Source organism: Lipotes vexillifer, unplaced genomic scaffold (assembly GCF_000442215.2).
Source record: "Lipotes vexillifer unplaced genomic scaffold, Lipotes_vexillifer_v1.1 scaffold91, whole genome shotgun sequence".
Classification (NCBI taxonomy): domain Eukaryota; kingdom Metazoa; phylum Chordata; class Mammalia; order Artiodactyla; family Lipotidae; genus Lipotes; species Lipotes vexillifer.
In genome coordinates, this window is record NW_006777583.1 from 1,372,050 (window position 1) to 1,393,225 (window position 21,176).

The following is a 21,176-nucleotide window of genomic DNA, read 5'->3' on the forward strand; positions in this document are numbered from 1 at the left end:
TTTCCCTATTGCAAGAAAAAAAAAGGTAGCAGAGAAATCCAGCAGCTCAAAAATTATAGTCAATTTGGAAAAACATATTGGTGATTAATAAATTTCAAGTTAAGAGCATAGGATCGTTTGTGCATTGCTTCTATCAGACCTTGAAACAAACTATTTTCAATCTAAAATTTGTGAGATTATTCACTATGGATATTATGGTGCTGCCACCTTTTGCTTTTTTTGAACATCATCTCCATACCAAAACAATAAAAATAAGTCAGCTCTACTTTTTCCACTTTAGCAAAATGGGTCTGAAGAACTATGACTTATGCTTTCTTTACACTCAGGAAAACACAGGAAAGTAAAACACAGATCACACCTTCATGCAATTGAACCACTATACAGTTTTGTGCTTTTGGTGGCCTATCTAGTAAATACTATTTCCAGAAATCTCTTTACCCCATATTAAAAAAAAAAAAAAAAAAAAAGAGAAAATGAAACAGTGGGAACAGTAATAATAACACATAAATAACTGACATTGAACACTGGAACAGATTTCAAGATGTGTGCATATACACAAATATAAATATAGACAAAAATTTGCAGGGACACTGAGTTCCCTCAAGTTCTCATCTTAGATGTAAACTAGGTGGATAGTTCAAAAGTCAAAGACCATGTGGAATGTTAAAATCATTTAGGAATGTTCATTTAATGCAGCCACAGAATCGAGAGACATATTATAGTCCATTCTAGTTATAAAATGACTCATCCAGGCATTTAGATTAATCTACGAATGCATTTGTTCTAGTTCCAGACTGAAGTTACATCACAATTGTGAATGCTTATGACGCAGTTATACTTTATGAGTTGAGTGACACATTTAAAACTCAAACATGTATAAAACATTCACTGAATTTGACTTTCTAGAGAGATGATTCTCTATTGGTCAGTATTGGATACCACCATCCATTTCACATAACCCAGAATACTGTCCAATCAATGTGGTGTCCCAGCACATACCTGGCAGTTTTTCACACTGTCTTATTCATTCATAAATGCTTTTAAGACTCCCAAAATAAAAGCCCATAAAGATATGAATATATTTTTAAAGATATCTATAAAATAATACTATCCAGGTATCAAAGCTGAATTGCATTTACTATGATACCTATTCTTTTCTTATTTCTGATATTTTCAATAGGTAAAGTAGTACAAGTCAACTGACAATGAAGTTCATCTTTATAAAGTATAGAGAAGAGCTTTTTTTCTTTAATCCAAGATATTGTTAAACTCATAGAGCATACGAGAAGTAAAGCATTAATATTTAACTCCTCCCAAAATTAAAACTTTTACAGAATGTTCATAAAGCTCTAAAATAGGTGATTTTAACCTACCAGCACGAAGCTTGGCTTTCTCTAATTTCTAAGTAGCCAAAATATTCACACTGAGGCACTATTCAATTTCTTAAGAGTTTGTGTCAAAGAACTATATCTACTTCTTGGTGGATTTCTGTCATACTCTCCATTCCTAGACATATCACCATACCAAACAATGTGCAAATAACTGTTTAGGAAAACTGAAATGCCCACACTAGATAGCTATTTACTTTAGGAATAAAATAAACCAAAAACATCTCAAAATCTTCTACAGGCTATGCAGAAGACAGGAAAGGATGATTTTTACAGGCCATGCAGCTAAGGGAGAGAGTTGATTCAGGGAATATAATACTATAAGTTTAAACATATTATGCCTTTTGTAAGGCTTTTTGTAAATCACCATAGAAGTTGATTAAAGTGCTTGCCATGGCTGTATCTACTGCAGACTGGGGAATCATTCCACGCAGTTCCGTCTGAATATAGCCTGTCAAAAGACTCCGGTTTGGACTGTCTTTAAGAGGAACACAAAACCAACCACAGGGATGGTTATATCCACGGACAAATTCTGATCTCTTTTCACTCCAGTCAAGACTTATCCCTACAAGGCAATTTAAAATGACACTATTAATAGCAATGACTGACATTAATCTAAAACTCTCACTAAAAAATATTATCAGATTTCTTATTTACACATTTTTCTTCTTATCCATGTAGATGAAAATTAAGCCCCAAGAGTGACCGTGGAAGAATGAAAAAGATAATTACTAAGTGGAATTCTGACAGAGGCTAGTAGATATGTAATGGGGAAAGTTCTAATCCCTTCAGAATAAATGGCATCATGTCATCCTGGTAACTCCTTGGAAACTACAAATCTCTGTAGCAACCAGGCCTCAAGGTACTAATAATCAAACCTATGTACCACCACTGCTCCCCACAGGCACTACCATATCAAACTTTGGTTCTGGCTGGTTCAGATTAAACAGGTAGATGTGTACCTACAACTGCCAACTCAAATATATCGTACATACAAAAATATTAATTTACCTATAGATATATTTTAGAAAGCAGGAGCCTTCTAATAGTATCTTTAATTTTGAAAAGAAAAATATTACACAGATCAAGGAAGGAAAAGTACTCTAACACATACCAAGCGTATTTTTTCTAAGTATATGACTAAGAAGCTGTTTCTTGAGAGTGACTTAGAAGGAAACCCAACGACTAGATCCCTTTCTTAGAGGCAGTCATGCGTTCCATATTTGTTAGCTGTGACCTGAAGGATACTGTGTAACGGGGAACAAAAACTCATCAGAAAGATGGCAAAAACCTTCTCGATATTGTTATTTTAGTCCCTAGGGTTTAGCATTTGCAAACAGAGCTTAGTGATTATAAAATAACTATGGGGACTTCCCTGGTGGCGCAGTCGTTAAGAATCTGCCTGCCAATGCAGGGGACACAGGTTCGATCCCTGGTCCAGGAGGATCCCACATGCTGTGGAGCAACTGAGTCCGTGTGCCACAACTACAGAGCCTGCACTCTAGAGCCCACAAGCCACAACTACTGAGCCCGCATGCCACAACTACTGAAGCCCACATGCCTAGAGCCCGAGCTCTGTAATAAGAGAAGCCACCGCAAAGAGAAGCCCACGCACTGCAACAAAGAGCAGCCCCCGCTCGCCACAACTCGAGAAAGCCCGTGCATGCGCAGCAACAAAGACCCAACACAGCCAAAAATAAATTAAATAAAATAAATTTTTAAAACATAAGTATGAAAGTTGAAAATATATCTTGTGTAGAAAGAAACATCCAGCCTAGAAAACTCAAAATTTAAAACAAACCGAGAGAAAGTAAAAGGTTTTGAGACAATTACCACAGGATAAAAGCCCTTCTTTATAGTCCACAGTATAGGAGAAGTCAACAAACTCTCTTGGGGAAATTATATTCCAAAGCTGACCAGCAGTAGTATAACGCATCACACAGCAATTCTGAAAGAGAACAGGTAACAGCTGTTAGTACTATGGGAAACACATACATAGACTCATATATCATAAGTTAATCTTTAGTAAAAAATTAACACTCACTTAAAATGTGTTATAATAAATATTAATAACATTTCTTACACTGATTCTGACAGGTTTAGATCTCTATTCTATATCTCACGGCGACTGTATGGACTTGAAGAGGATATACAATCAAAACACAGAGGTAAGTTACCCAGTATCCAAATCTCTGTTTCAGTAGAGTCACCTCTTATCCTATATGATAAAAGTGGAAGCAGGTAGTATAGACTGTAGGTGTATAAGATAAAATCCACAAGTACTTTGACTAAAACACCAAATGTGTCAATAAAGGAATTCAAACATGGCAAGGAATGAATTAATAAAAACAGACAAAGAAAGCCACTTAGGTTACATAATTCTCTAATGCCTAAGGTGGCATTTTTATCTTTGATTTTGGCTAAATATTAATGGAAAACCTACATACTATTATCTAGAAACCTGAATATGATGGTGGTATTTTCAGAATTTTAGATTTCAGAACCTCAGCTAAAGTTTGACAATTAAAGACACTGATGATTTTCTTAAGCAGCAAGGGTAAAGCTATTGCAGAAAACAAACTCAGTTCTGACTAACACTCATTAGTTAATATGAGGAAACTCAAGCTTTTTAAAAGGCAGCAAGGATTCCCCTGTGAGATCTTTGCCATGACTACTTATTCTCAAAGCAACGAATATAATGAATGCAAGTATACACACGTGTTCACATGCACATGAGCACACATACACCGCCACACACTCACACACACACACACACACACACACACACACACACACACAATCTGAAGCAACATTTCTAAACAAATACCTCTTCAAAGTACTCCAAAATATCCAATGAGGTCATTAAGCTGTCCCAATCCAAGCGACAGGGACCTGGGCGTATATGGTCTATTACACTATTGACGACATCGTCTATAACACCTTGAGCTTTGAAGCTGGAGAAAACATATGAAAGTCAAATGCTATTAGAATGAAAAATTTCAGCATGCTCTCACAGTTCAGAGCTCACATCAAAAAAAATAAAATTTAATGAAGATTTTTTAAAAAGAGTAAATCCCGACTTTTCTGATAAATTAGGTTCTGTCAATTATTTCATCAGAATGTACTCTAAAACGTCCTCAAATCTAATAAGAGATTTGAAGGCTATCTTATGCATTATCATGAACATAGTAAAATACCTTCATGTTATGGTGTAGCCAAGAGCAGTCTGTAGAACACTGTAATGCTTCCATTTATTTCGTATGCTGTTCTTTTCTCAGCTATGCTCTAACATGTTATTAGTATATGCATATTCTTACCCTAACTTTTGAAACATTTTTATTAGGAATAGAAATATAGGTCACCCTAGAATAGAATGCCCAGGATTGACTCATGAATAATATCAGAACTTAACATATTTCAAAGATAGCATTACATACCAGTAAGAAAAAGATATACTAGTTCAAAAATGGTGTTTGGATTCAACAGTCATCCTAACAGAGAGAATAAAAACTGAATTCTTACTTCACATCATTCAAAATACCTCCAGATAGACTAAATACCACTATGTAAAAGGTAAAAATTTTTAATTTTGAGAAAAATATACAAGTGACCATCTTTGTGACCTCAGGATACAGGGGGATTACTTGAATACATAAAACACACAAAAACACAAATTACACAAGATGTTTAAAATTAAAAACTTACATACCACAAATGACAAAATAAGTAATTTCTTTAAAAACTAGCCACAGAGTAGAAGAAGATAAGTGCAACACATATATACAGATATATACTTATTATAGAGGATATATGATTAATTCCTATGAAACAATAAGAGGACAATCCAAACAAAAGATGGGCAAAGGACAAGATTGACCTGAAATGTCAATAAACTTAGAGAAGATGCTCAATTTCACTCATAATCAAGTAATTACTAGCAATATACCATCTCATACCCCTGAAAAACTGACAGAGATTAAAAACTTAATAACAAGTGTTGAATGGAAGGGAATGAGAACTCTCAAAATGCTACCACCACTTTAGAGAGCAATTTGGCAACATGCAGTAAATTGGGATGATGTATGTCCCTAAGACACAGGCACATCCCAAGAAAATGTTACATGTGTGTAGAAGGAGACATGTACCAAAAAACTTACTGTAGAGAAGAATTCACAACAACCTGAAAATTCATCAGTAGGCAAACTTGCAAACACAGATAAACAGATTGTGGTATATGAATACAGAAGTGAAAGACTAGATCAACATGTAACAACATGGGTAACTCTTGAAAACACAGTACTGAACAGAAAAAATTAAAGCGTATTACTAAAACACACACACACACAAAGTGTGAAATAGGAATAATACACACAACTTCAAGAGAGTAGTTATCTCTGGGGAGGAAAGAAAAGAGAGGTAGATTGGCTTTAACTCCATCATTGTTTTCAGGGGTCTTTTTTCTCTTTTTAAGCATCTGAAGCCTTTTTATCATTTTGTAAATCTCTCAAGCTCAAGCTTATATTATGTTCCATCCTAAGTCTGCTCTTCTGCCTGTGTTCTCTAACTTGGGGTGACGGTGGGGGTAGGAGGTGGGTAATACAAATTACTTCAGGCACAAATTAGAAATCTGGGATTCAATTTCGACTCTTGTTTTTCTCTTAACCCCATTCCAATAGTCAGAACTAATAAGTCACCATGTTTCATCAAGATGATTTTTCAAACGTAAACCGCTTAGAACAATATCTGGTTTTCAATAAATGTTAGTTAGTTATCATTGCCATCATCGCCATCATCATCATCACCACCACCATCACTATCATAAATCTCTTTCAAGTTCATTTGTCCTTTTCAACTCCCATGCTATGTCCTTAGTTTGGGAACTCGGTGTCCAACTCAACACTGCATCAGTTTCCAGCTTTTCTGATCATATAACTCTTTAAGAATCTGAAAAAAGCCACAGATCTCTTCCCAGGAACATACACATTGTCACAAAACTTTGTATACAATCTTAGGGACACTTCAAGAAGCTAGCCATGGACCCCCAGGATACAAGCTCTTCTCTAAACTTTCCATGCTCATTTCTCTTTCACAATTGTTATTAGAATAAATGCAAAATCCTCTGAGGACCTGGGATGTATGGGTAGCGTTGAGCAGTAGGTAACACAAAACTGAATGCCTTAGTTTAGAATTCAAAAATCCTTCAGAGGGCTTCCCTGGTGGCGCAGTGGTTGAGAGTCCGCCTGCCGATGCACGGGACGCGGGTTCGTGCCCCGGTCCGGGAAGATCCCACATGCCGCGGAGCGGCTGGGCCCGTGAGCCATGGCCGCTGAGCCTGCGCGTCCAGAGCCTGTGCTCCGCAACGGGAGAGGCCACAACAGTGAGAGGCCCGCATACCAAAAAAAAAAAAAAAAAAAATCCTTCATACATCCTCTCCCCACCCCCATACTTAATGCTCCAGCTATACAAACACAATTTCAACTTCCCTAAATAAACTCCTTAAAGTGTTTCCCATCTGTGTGAATGCAGTAAATGAAATTCTCTCTGCCTGGCATATGAATTTATCCTTCATTCCCTAAGAAATACCTATTCGTTCTTTAAGACTCCGCTCCAATATTAGCTCCCCTATGAAGTTTTTCCATATCACCAAGCATAGTGCTCCCTTGGCACTTTTTACACTTTTTCAGCCCTAGCAGGGATTACTGATCTAAAGGATTAACTTCTACACTTGCTTACAATGTTTAATCCAACTCCAGTTTCCCTGTCCTTCTCATAAGTACTGTACAACTTATCTTCCTGGAAATGCTATCTTTGGTAATACACTTCAAAATACTCTGTATATAGTAAGTTCAGTCAACAGTTTCATTTTAAAAAGTGCTGAGTCCCAAGGATGTGACTATTCCACTCCAATTTCACATGGCAACTATCTCCTCTGGCTTTAAAAAACAATATTTTTTTACTGGTTAAAGGCATAATTCGTGTTCAACTATATGCAAAAATCAAAAAACAGAAATAAAAATCACACATAAAACTGACATCTAGAGGTATATATTTTGTGTTAAATAAAACATTTTAATATATAAAAAATATATATTTAAAGTCAACCCATGATTGTGCTACATACAGTTTAGTATTCTGCTTTATTCACTTTTCATTGTATCTTGAGCATTTTATTATGTTTTTAAAGACTGTAAGATAGCACATTTTATAATTTAATCATTCACCAACAATTGATTATTCAGGTTGTTTGTAATTTTTAATATTTTAAGTAATACTGTGATGGAAGAGGCAAGTTTAAATTAACTATTAATTTTCCCATGATTTCTTCAAGATAAATTTCTTAGAATAAAATATGCTACAGGGGCTTCCCCCCCGTGGCGCAGTGGTTGGGAGTCTGCCTGCCGATGCAGGGGACACGGGTTCGTGCCCCGGTCCGGGAGAATCCCACGTGCCGCGGAAGGGCTGGGCCAGTGGGCCGCGGCTGCTGGGCCTGCGCGTCTGGAGCCTACGCTCCACAGCGGGAGAGGCCACGACGGTGAGAGGCCCGTGCAAAAAAATAAAATAAAATAAAATATGCTACAGCTCTGAATAAATGCAGAAAGAATATTAGAAGAGTCTTATACACCATAATAAGAAATTAAGATTTTATCAGCTATCTGATATCATTATTTATGATCCCCTCACCACCAACTCTGTCCACCAGGGATATGGACATTTTAAAGGCTTTGAATTCATAACAGGATTTGCTTCTTAGAAAGTTTAACATCTTAAAGAAAAAGCCAAATTTTGCTGGCAATGATCATTCAGTGATCATGTGTGTAGGTGTGTATATATCTGAAGTTTAGCAATGTCCTAAGAGCTATGTAACACTACAGGAATTTACTTACAGATATCCATTAAATTCTTCTGAAGGTTTCCTCCAAATTGTTACACCTTTCTAGAAAAATAAAAACAGTGTATACTGATAATTACATAGGTGGAAACCTGGATATAAAACTGACAATTTCATAAACTCTACAGCATTAGCTTTTGCATGAAAATAAAACATAAGTAAATATTCAAAGAAATATGCAAAAGTAATTTATACCATAAAATAATCCATATCTGAATTTCTTCTGTATCTGAAAGTAGTACACATCTTACTTAAATTACAAACCCCTACAAAAGGTTTTTCAATAGCTTAATGACACCCAAACACTGTTAAGATTCGGTGATGGCACTATCTCATTGGCCATTATTATTTGCCCCATTCCAACCTCATCTATTTACCATTACTGACACATTTAGACTGAGATAATAGAAATGTTAAATACTTCATTCTGAACTTGCTCACATCTTTTTAAAATTAAACAATTCAAATCTATTATGACGGTGCTACATTGAATTAGTCCCTACATTTTTTTCTAGATCATTTCCCAAGAAATTCTGAATAGCAGAATAGCCAGAGGACTTAACTGGAAGAGTCCTGGGTTCAAGGATTGGCTCTGTCAACACTCAGGTATGTCACATTGGTAAAAAAAGAATACTAACTGGTCATTCTCACAGGCTTGTTAAAATATCTGAAACAGTTTCAAATTATCAATTACTATACTTCCTTAAACTGACAATGACACATTTTATTTACTGACTTGAGAGGCTGCTCTTTACAATCTTGTTGCCATGAGTCTATCCTTGTGTCCAATATCTGAAGAACTAATGAAAGCGGTGCAGGATTATTATGTTTCTTCCTTTGTGAGACAGTAAACCATCAACTTTATTAGCACGTTTATCTATCCCGCACATTCATCTAAAGTATGGTCCATATTTTTCCATACCATTTTGAAAGTCATCCACCAGCTCATTAGACAGAAGATACACCCTCAAACATAAGTAATTTAATTAATTTACCATTTTCTTAGCAACTCGCCACTTGTCATCTTCAAGGCTGTGGTATTGGATGAGAGTGTTTTTAAGTCTAGTCGCCAAAACAGCTGCATCAGGCAGGTCTTCCATTTGTTTTCCCTGTTACAGAGACTAAGATTATCATCAGCAAATACCAGAGTCAGATGCAGTAGACCAATGGGTCTCAAATATGGCTTCATAAAAAAATCACCTGGGGAGCTGTAAAAGATACCTATACCTGGACCCCATTCCAAATCAACTAATCAGGATCCCTGAGGGTAAGACCTGGCCATAGGTTTCTTTTCTAAAAGCTTCCAAGGTGTGAAACACATAGGGATAAGAATCACATATGTTGAGTTATTAAAATCACTCATATAAAAAATAAAATACAATCCTATTTCCGGGTTTCCCTGGTGGCGCAGTGGTTGAGAGTCCGCCTGCCGATGCAGGGGATGCGGGTTCGTGCCCCGGTCCGGGAAAATCCCACATGCTGCAGGGCGGCTGGGCCCGTGGGCCATGGCCGCTGAGCCTGCATGTCCGGAGCCTGTGTTCCACAATGGGAGAGGCCACAATGGTGAGAGGCCTGCGTACCGCAAAAAAAAAAAAAAAAAAAGCAAAATCCAAAAAAAAAAAAAAAAAAAACCATCCTATTTCTCTTTCTAATAGAATCTAACCCAAAGGAATAAATTATAAAATTCCAGATAACTTAAAAGAAAAAAATACTGCTTTTTCAAAAATACAAAAATAACACACAAGTCATAAACTCTTTTAAAATTCCTTAGAGATTCAGCCATTGAAAATTTTCATTTTACCAGCCAACAGATACAGGACTCATTCTAGCAAACAAATGACAATCACAATTGGAAACCTCCTTTTACATCCTTTAAGGATAGGGCTAGAGACCTCTGAAGAATTTCAAAAGTTTGAAGAACTCTATTGTCTTCAATGTTTTATTTCATTTGATGAAGTGTCATAGGATTCAGTGAGCTATCTGTGTAACATAGGAGGTGATACAAAGACCTTAGAACAACCAGTACAGCATAAATAAGTGGTTTATAATTTTAAGGCAATAATTTTAACTATACAGAGAGGAAAGTACTATATCATTAATAATTCCAAAGGTATGTTATTGTTCAACAATACTTTAAAAGGGAAATGATTACTAATCTTTAAAGATAATAAACTTAATATAATGAGGGATTCTATAATGTGATCATTTTAAAACATTGCTGCAAATCCTGTGACACACTTCCCATCAAGAGGGATTGACATATATACACTACTATGTATAAAATAGATAACTAATAAGAACCGACTGTATAGCACAGGGAACTCTACTCAGTGCTCTGTGGTGACCTAAATGGGAAGGAAATCCAAGGAAGGGGGATATATGTATACGTGTGGCTGATTCATTTTGCTGTACAGCAGAAACTAACACAGCATTGTAAAGTAACTATACTCCAATAAAAATAAATAAATAAAGTGAAAAAAGGTGAATAAAAAGCAACAAAGCATTTACAATGAAAAAAAAAAAAAGAGGTGCAGTCTGTGACACTGCATGACCTCTGCAGCTAGGTTAGAAAATTCCATGCAGCCTCTGTACATCTCTCTTAGAATAATCGCTCTGGGAGCCTTTGATCAACATGTAAGCATACAAGGAATCTGGTTATCCTGAAGCTGATATGTGGAAAGGCCCGGGTGGAAAGAAGAGGAAGGGAGGGAAAAAAGGAGAGGGAAAGACAGAGACAGAGAAAGACAGACACACACAGACAGATCCAAAATCCCACATCCAGAAGCCTATTTAGGGCTTCACACCTAATGCGCATCTCTTGCTTCCCCAGTCTTCCTTCAATTTGCCTCAGTCTTCCTCATCTTAATAATTTTACTATTAAAATGATAATTGAGCCAGTTGCTCAATGTCAAAAACCTTGGAATCACCCTTAATAGGTATTAGGAGATTCATCACATACCATTGCCTACAATGCTCTTCTCCTACTGGTTTTCTTTCTGTCCCTTAAATACATCAAGCTTGTCACTGACTTTGGGCCTTTGTACTTACTATTATTTCTCTACCTGGATTAGTAGATCCCAAATCTGAGTATGACTAATAACAACCTGTAATAATAATTTCAGATTAAACCTCCTGTCCTTTTTTTTTTTTTTTTTTTTTTAAGCAATCTTTTTTTTTTTTTTTTTTTTTTTAATACACAATGTATTTATTTATTTATTTATTTATGGCTGTGCTGGGTCTTCATTTCTGTGCATGGGCTTTCTCTAGTTGTGGCAAGTGGGGGTCACTCTTCATTGCGGTGCGCAGGCCTCTCACTATCGCGGCCTCTGTTGTTGCGGAGCACAGGCTCCAGACGCGCAGGCTCAGTAATTGTGGCTCACGGGCCCAGTTGCTCCATGGCATGTGGGATCTTCCCAGACCAGGGCTCGAACCTGTGTCGTCTGCATTGGCAGGCAGATTCTCAACCACTGCGCCACCAGGGAAGCCCAAACCTCCTGTCCTTAATACAACCTTCCCCAAATCACTATTATACCCTTCTTTTATTTTCTTCATAGTGCATCACTATGTGAAATTAACTTGTTTATTTACTGATGTACTATATTCTACTCTTTGACTACCATGTCCCCAACTAATAGAGTGGCTGTCCCATGTCTGCCTTTTTCACTACTGTATCCCCACCAACTAGAACACTACCTGGAACACAGTAGGACCTTAATATTTGTTGAAGTGTGTTTGCTTCAAAACATGATTTATTTGGTCTTAACTTCTCTCCTTTTGGTGCCATGGTACTCTCCAGTAAAAGGCTAAAGAAGAAAAGGCTTTGGAAGAAAGCTGTCCATTTACAGGATCATGAAGTTACTACTAAAAAGGAGATCAAGAAAAGATCTAAATGAAATATCAAGGCTCAAACCTCTATGGGAATAAGGATGCAATTCTCACTACAAATGCATACATCAGAATCATGTTGCTATAATTTGTAATAGCTGTTAATGTTGACAAAGACTCTCTCCTTGGTTGGGCTCCTCTGAGTCCTCTTTTTTTTTTTTTTGGCTGCATCAGGTCTTAGTTGCGGCATGCAGAATCTTCAGTAGTGGTGTGGGCTCTTCATTGCGTCATGTGGGCTTCTCTCTACTTGGGGTGCGCAGGCTCCAGAGCACACAGCCTCAGTAGTTGCGGCACGCAGTCTCTCTAGTTGTAAGGCACGGGCTCTAGAGCGCATGGGCTTAGTTGCCTCATGGCATGTGGGATCTTAGTTCCCCGGCCAGAGATCAAACCCACGTCCACTGCATTGGAAGGCAGATTCTTAACCACTGGACCACCAGGGAAGTCTCCTCTGAGTCCTCTTTGTGACGAGGCCAAGCTCTTGGGCTTGTCCTTGGACCCCTTAGTCTAGTTTTAGCAAGAATCCTGCTGAGTCAGTTTAGTGAAAATCCCCTACCCTCAAATTTCCTTATCCCACCCTCAATCTTATCCCCCTGCACTGCCTTCAGCAAGAATCCTGTCAATTTGGTTTAAGAAGAATCCCCCTTCCTCTAATGTTTCCTCTTAGTAATTTTCATTCACTGACACCCACCCTGCTCCTTGGCTATACACCCCTATGGGCCCTTGTTGTATTCAGAATGAAGCCTAGTTCTATACCAAGGTTTCTTTTCCACTATTGCAATAGTTATTGAATAAGATTTGCCTTTACCACTTTCATGTGCGTCTGCCTCTGGTTTTCTGTGACACCGTTTCTGGATATTAGATTTCATGGTCCACAGCCAGATAGTCCGATTCAGTGGGTCTGCTCTAGAATAGGCCCCAGATCTAGGTCCTATAAAAAGCCTCACTGATCATTCTTTTAACCAGTCAGGAGTGACAACCACTAATCTAAAATCTAAAGTGACAAAAAAAAGTCAGTGCTATAGTCATATTTAACCAGCACAAAGTAGAACATAAAACCATGAAACATGATGAACACTAGAATGATATAAGGGGATTCAAGATGACAGAAGAGTAAGACGTGAAGATCACCTTCCTCCCCACAAATACATCAGAAATACATCTACATGTGGAACAACTCCTACAGAACACCTACTGAACGCTGGCAGAAGACCTCAGACTTCCCAAAAGGCAAAAAATTCCCCACGTACCTGGGCAAGGCAAAAGAAAAAAGAATAAACAGAGATAAAAGGATAGGGACGGGACCTGCACCAGTGGGAGGGAGCTGTGAAGGAGGAAAGGTTTCCACACACCAGGAAACGCCTTCGCGGGCGGAGACTGCGGGTGGCGGAGGGGGAAACCTTCGAAGCTGCGGAGGAGAGCACAGCAACAGGGGTGCGGGGGGCAAAGCGGAGAGATTCCCGCTCAGAGCATCAGGGCCGAACGGCACTCACCAGCCCGAGAGGCTTGTCTGCTCACCCGCCGGGGCGGGCGGGGCTGGGAGTTGAGGCTCGGGCTTCGGTCAGAGCGCTGGGAGAGGACTGGGGTTGGCAGCGCGAACACAGCCTGCAGGGGGTTAGTGCGCCACGGCTGGGAAGCTAGGAGGGAGTCCGGGGAAAAGTCTGGACCTGCCGAAGAGGCAAGAGACTTTTTCTTCCCTCTTTGTTTCCTGGTGCGCAAGGAGAGGGGATTAAGAGCACTGCTTAAAGGAGCTCCAGAGACGGGCACGAGCCGCGGCTAACAGCGCAGACCCCAGAGACGGGCATGAGGCGCTAAGGCTGTTGCTGCCGCCACCAAGAAGCCTGTGTGCGAGCACAGGTCACTATCCACACCACCCCTCCTGGGAGCCTGTGCAGCCCGACACGGCCAGGGTCCAGTGATCCAGGGAGAACTTCCCCGGGAGAACACACGGTGCGCCTCTGGCTGGTGCAACGTAACGCCGGCCTCTGCTGCAACAGGATCGACCCGCATCCGTACCCCTCCCTCCCACCGGCCTGAGTGAGCCACAGACCCCGAAGCAGCTGCTCCTTTAACCCCATCCTGTCTGAGCGAAGAACAGATGCCCTCAGGCGACCTACACGCAGAGGCGGGGCCAAATCCAAAGCTGAACCCTGGGAGCTGTGCAAACAAAGAAGAGAAAGGGAAATCTCTCCCAGCAGACTCAGGAGCAGCGGATTAAATCTCCACAGTCAACTTGATGTACCCTTCATCTGAGGAATACCTGAATAGACAATGAATTGAGGAGGTGGACTTTGGGAGGAACGATATACATATATATTTTTTCCCTTTTTCTCTTTTTGTGTGTATATATGTGTATGTTTCTGGTTGTGATTTTGTATGTATACCTTTGCTTTTACCATTTGTCGTTGGGTTCTGTCTGTCCTTTTTTTTTTCTTTTTTCCTTTTTTTTAGTATAGTTTTTAGCACTTGTTATCATTGGTGGATTTTTTTTTTTTTTGCTTTGGTTGCTCTCTTCATTCTTTTTTTTATTACTTTAAAAAATTTTTAATAATTATTTTTTATTTTAATAATTTTATTTTATCTTTTTCTTTCCTCCTTCCTTCCTTCCTTCCTTTCTTTCTTTCTTCCTTTTTTTCTCCCTTTCATTCTGAGCTGTGTGGATAACAGGCTCTTGGTGCTCCAGCCAGGCATCAGGGCTGTGCCTCTGAGGTGGGAAAGCCAACTTCAGAACAATGGTCCACCAGAGACCTCCCAGCTCCACATATCAAATGGCAAGAATCTCCCAGAGATCTCCATCTCAATGCCAAGACCCAGCTCCACTCAATGACCATCAAGCTACATTGCTGGACACCCTATGCCAAACAACTAGCAAGACAGGAACACAGCCCCACCCATTAGCAGAGAGGCTGCTTAAAATCATAATAAGGTCACAGACACACCAAAATACACCACCAGACATGAACCTGCCCACCAGAAAGACAAGATCCAGCCTTATCTTACAGAACACAGGCACTAGTCTCCTCCACCAGGAAGCCTACACAACCCACTGAACCAAACTTAGCCACTGGGGGCAGACAACAAAAACAACGGGAACTATGAACGTGCCGCCTGTGAAAAGGAGACCCCAAACACAGTAAGTTAAGCAAAATGAGAAGACAGAGAAACACAGCAGATGAAGGAACAAGGTAAAAACCCACCAGACCTAACAAATGAAGAGGAAATAGGCAGTCTACCTGAAAAAGAATTCAGAGTAATGATAGTAAAGATGATCCAAAATCTTGGAAATAGAATGGAGAAATTACAAGAAACGTTTAACAAGGACCTAGAAGAACTAAAGAGAAAACAAACAATGATGAACAACACAATAAATGAAATTAAAAATTCTCTAGAAGGGATCAATAGCAGAATAACTAGGCAGAAGAACGGATAAGTGACCTGGAATATAAAATAGTGGAAATAACTACTGCAGAGAAGAATAAAGAAAAAGAATGAAAAGAACTGAGGACAGTCTCAGAGACCTCTGGGACAACATAAAAGGCAACAACATTCGAATTATAGGGGTCCCAGAAGAAGAAGAGAAAAAGAAAGGGACTGAGAAAATATTTGAAGAGATTATAGTTGAAAACTTCCTTAATATGGGAAAGGAAATAGTTAATCAAGTCAAGGAGGCACAGAGAGTCCCATACAGGATAAATCCAAGGAGAAACAAGCCAAGACACATATTAATCAAACTATCAAAAATTAAATACAAAGAAAAAATATTCAAAGCAGCAAAGGAAAAACAACAAATAACACACAAGGGAATCCCCATAAGGTTAACAGCTGATCTTTCAGCAGAAACTCTGCAAGCCAGAAGGGAGTGGCAGGACATATTTAAAGTGATGAAAGGGAAAAACCTACAACCAAGATTACTCTACCCAGCAAGGATCTCATTCAGATTGGACAGAGAAATTAAAACCTTTACAGACAAACAAAAGCTAAGAGAATTCACCACCACCAAACCAGCTTTACAACAAATGCTAACGGAACTTCTCTAGGCAGGAAACACAAGAGAAGGAAAAGACCTACAATAACAAACCCCAAACAATTAAGAAAATGTGAATAGGAACATACATATCAATAATTACCTTAAATGTAAATGGATTAAATGCACCCACCAAAAGACACAGACTGGCTGAATGGATACAAAAACAAGACCCATATATATGCTGTCTACAAGAGACCCACTTCAGACCTAGAGACACATACAGACTGAAAGTAAGGGGATGGAAAAAGATATTTCATGCAAATAGAAACCAAAAGAAAGCTGGAGTAGCAGTTCTCATATCAGACAAAATAGACTTTAAAATAAAGACTATTAGAAAAGACAAAGAAGGACACTACATAATGATTAAGGGGTCAATCCAAGAAAAAGATATAACCATTGTAAATATTTATGCACCCAACATAGGAGCATCTCAATACATAAGGCAAATACTAACAGCCATAAAATGGAAAATCGACAGTAACACAATCATAGTAGGGGACTTTAACACCCCACTTTCACCAATGGACAGATCATCCAAAATGAAAATAAATAAGGAAACACAAGCTTTAAATGACACATTAAACAAGATGGACTTAATTGATATTTATAGGATATTCCATCCAAAAACAACAGTATACACTTTCTTCTCAAGGGCTCATGGAACATTCTCCACGATAGGTCATATCTTGGGTCACAAATCAAGCCTTGGTAAATTTAAGAAAATTGAAATTGTATCAATCTTTTCTGACCACAACACTATGAGACTAGATATCAATTACACGAAAAAAATCTGTAAAACATACAAACACATGGAGGTTAAACAATACACTACTTAATAACCAAGAGATCACTGAAGAAATCAAAGAGGAGATCAAAAAACACCTAGAAACAAGTAACAACGAAAACACGATGACCCAAAACCTATGAGATGCAGCAAAAGCAGTTTTAAGAGGGAAGTTTATAGCAATACAATCCTACCTTAAGAAACAAGAAACATCTCAAATAAAAAACCTAACCTTACACCTAAAGCAATTAGAGAAAGAAGAACAAAAAAACCCCAAAGTTAGCAGAAGGAAAGAAATCATAAAGATTAGATCAGAAATAAATGAAAAAGAAATGAAGGAAACAATAGCAAAGATCAATAAAACTAAAAGCTGGTTCTTTGAGAAGATAAACAAAATTGCAAACTCTTCCAAAATATAGCAGAGGGAGGAACACTCCCAAACTCATTCTACGAGGCCACCATCACCTTGATACCAAAACCAGACAAGGATGTCACAAAGAAAGAAAACTACAGGCCAATATCACTGATGAACATAGATGCAAAAATCCTCAACAAAATACTAGCAAACAGAATCCAACAGCACATTAAAAGGATCATACACCATGATCAAGTGGGGTTTATTCCAGGAATGCAAGGATTCTTCAATATACGCAAATCTATCAATGTGATTAACCATATTAACAAATTGAAGGAGAAAAACCATATGATCATCTCAATAGATGCAGAGAAAGCTTTTGACAAAATTCAACACCCATTTATGATAAAAACCCTGCAGAAAGTAGGTGTAGAGGGAACTTTCCTCAATATAATAAAGGCCGTATATGACAAGCCCACAGCCAACATCATCCTCAATGGCGAAAAACTGAAAGCATTTCCACTAAGGTCAGGAACAAGACAAGGTTGCCCACTCTCACCACTCTTATTCAACATAGTTTTGGAAGTTTTAGCCACAGCAATCAGAGAAGAAAAGGAAATAAAAGGAATCCAAATCGGAAAAGAAGAAGTAAAGCTGTCACTGTTTGCAGATGACATGATACTATACATAGAGAATCCTAAAGATGCTACCAGAAAACTACTCTAGAGCTAATCAATGAATTTGGTAAAGTAGCAGGATACAAAATTAATGCACAGAAATCTCTGGCATTCGTATACAATAATGATGAAAAATCTGAACGCAAAATCAACAAAATACTCCCATTTACAATTGCAACAAAAAGAATAAAATATCTAGGAATAAACCTACCTATGGAGACAAAAGACCTGTATGCAGAAAATTATAAGACACTGATGAAAGAAATTAGATGATACAAATAGATGGAGAGATATACCATGTTCTTGGATTGGAAGAATCAACATTGTGAAACTGGCTCTACTACCCAAAGCAATCTACAAATTCAATGCAACCCCTATCAAACTACCACTGGCATTTCTCACAGAACTAGAACAAAAAATTTCACAATTTGTATGGAATCACAAAAGACCCCAAATAGCCAAAGCAATCTTGAGAAAGAAAAACGGAGCTGAAGGGAGCAGGCTCCCTGACTTCAGACTATAATACAAAGCTACAGTAATCAAGACAGTATGGTACTGGCACAAAAACAGAAAGATAGATCAATGGAACAGGAGAGAAAGCCCAGAGATAAACTCATGCACATATGGTCACCTTATCTTTGATAAAGGAGGCAAGAATATACAATGGAGAAAAGACAGCCTCTTCAATAAATGGTGCTGGGAAAACTGGACAGGTACATGTAAAAGAATGAAATTAGATCACTCCCTAACACCATACAGAAAAATAAGCTCAAAATGGATTAAAGACCTAAATGTAAGGCCAGAAACTATCAAACTCTTAGAGGAAAACATAGGCAGAACACTCTATGACATAAATCACAGCAAGATCCTTCTTGACCCATCTCCTAGAGTAATGGAGATAAAAACAAAAATAAACAAATGGGACCTAATGAAACTTCAAAGCCTTTTGCACACCAAAGAAACCATAAACAATACAAAAAGACAACCCTCAGAATAGGAGAAAATAGTTGCAAATGAAGCAACAGACAAAGGATTCTTCTCCAAAATTTACAAGCAGCTCATTCAGCTCAATATGAAAAAAACAAACAACCCAATCCAAAAATGGGCAGAAGACCTACACAGACATTTCTCCAAAGAAGATATACAGATTTCCAGCAGACACATGAAAGAATGCTCAACATCATTAATCATTAGAGAAATGCAAATCAAAACTACAATGAGATATCATCTCACACTGGTCAGAATGGCCATCATCAAAAAATCTAGAAACAATGAAGGCGGGAGAGGGTGTGGAGAAAAGGGAACACTCTTGCACTGCTGGTGGGAATGTGAATTGGTTCAGCCACTATGGAGAACAGTATGGAGGTTCCTTAAAAAACTACAGATAGAACTACCATACGACCCAGCAATCCCACTACTGGGCATATACCCTGAGAAAACCATAATTCAAAAAGAGTCATGTACCAAAATGTTCATTGCAGCTCTATTTACAATAGCCAGGACATGGAAGCAACCTAAGTGTCCATCGACAGATGAATGGATAAAGAAGATGTGGTACATATATACAATGGAATATCACTCAGCCATAAAAAGAAACAAAACTGAGTTATTTGTAGTGAGGTGGATGGACCTAGAGTCTGTCATACAGAGGGAAGTAAGTCAGAAAGAGAAAAACAAATACCGTATGCTAACACATATATATGGAATCTAAAAAAAAAAAAAAAATGGTCATGAAGAACCTAGGGCCAAGACGGGAATAAAGACACAGACCTACTAGAGAATGGATTTGAGGACATGGGGAGGGGAAAGGGTAAGCTGGGACAAAGTGAGAGATGGCATGGACATATATACATTACCACATATAAAATAGATAACTAGTGAGAAGCAGCCGCATAGCACAGGGAGATCAGCCTGGTGCTTTGTGACCACCTAGAGGGGTGGGATAGGGAGGGTGGGAGGGAGGGAGACGCAAGAGGGAAGAGGTATGGGGATATATGTATATGTATAGCTGATTCACTTTGTTATAAAGCAGAAACTAACACACCATTTAAAGCAATTATACTCCAATAAAGATGTTTTTAAAAAAAAGAGTAAATACTGCAAACAAATTATGCTGAAAAAAATAAAGAAAAAAGATATGAAATGGAAAAAATAAAATAAAATGATACAGAAGTTCAGGGAGGAAAAAAAAAAACTTTTCCTCTATCTTCTTATGCTCTGTCCCTGAGACCTACAATTAAATTGACAAAAGATAGATTAACAGAAAAAAAGGCAAAGTTTACTTGATGTCAATATTTAATTTTTTTATGCAAAGAGGCTTTCATAGAAAATAACTGGAGACCCAGAGAAGCTTATATACCCGGAGCTTATACACCATCTTAAAGGGTGATAAACTCTGGAGAAATGACCAGATAAGGGAAAAGGGGTTTGAGCTTCTAGGGGTGGTAAATTATGGCAAAATAAATATATGGGAAGACACTAATAAAAGGTAAAGGCAAAAAAAAAAAAAAAGGTAAAGGCTATTTTAGTGAAGTTTGTTTGTGTAGACCATCTCAGTTCAACTTTCTATGTCCAGTGATAGCAGTTATTCTCCTGGTATAGGAGAAAGGAGAGGGAAGACCTTCACCAAAGGATATTTATGTCCCATTTTTAGGCAGATAGTGGAATGATAAATAGCTCTTTCCATGTCTGCTGCTTCTTAATTGCCTTCAGCTCAAAGTAACCTTTATTCTGAAGTGGCATGTTTTGGGATGGTATATCCCTTCAGAAACATGGGAAAGTATATATAGAAAATTCAATAATATAGAATTTCAGATCTATGAAAGTGATGTGAAATATCTAATAATTATAGATCCTACCCATAAGAAGTGGATTAGCTCATTCAAGAAGTCTGCCAGTCAGGAATAGATCCCATTTCCACTCAAGAGACTGCCAACTTGATAGCCAGTACAATGACCTTCTTTAAGGGTATGTTATAAACAAACACAAGTTCTTAGAGAGGACTTGAAAAAGAAATTTAATTTATCCATTACTAAGGATCATTATGATTAAACAACATTCTTTAAATCCAAAGGTCACATGCCAGGTTCCTGTGGCTAGCAGATAAGAGTATTTTCAAAACTCTCTGATAGAAATCAAAGATGAAGTGGAAAGCTACTGTTAGCATAGACAACA

General features: G+C 38.2%; 1 protein-coding gene across 1 annotated transcript; it reads right to left on the reverse strand.

Moving 5' to 3' along the window:
• Positions 1-1,253: 1,253 nt before the first annotated feature.
• Positions 1,254-9,380, reverse strand: STARD4 (StAR related lipid transfer domain containing 4). Its single transcript, XM_007451191.1, has 5 exons — positions 9,273-9,380; positions 8,273-8,322; positions 4,216-4,342; positions 3,222-3,336; positions 1,254-1,953 (listed from the first exon to the last, which is right to left on the reverse strand). The coding sequence occupies exons 1-5, from the start codon at positions 9,375-9,377 to the stop codon at positions 1,724-1,726; spliced, it is 627 nt and encodes a 208-aa protein (XP_007451253.1). The 5' UTR covers positions 9,378-9,380; the 3' UTR covers positions 1,254-1,723.
• Positions 9,381-21,176: the final 11,796 nt, after the last annotated feature.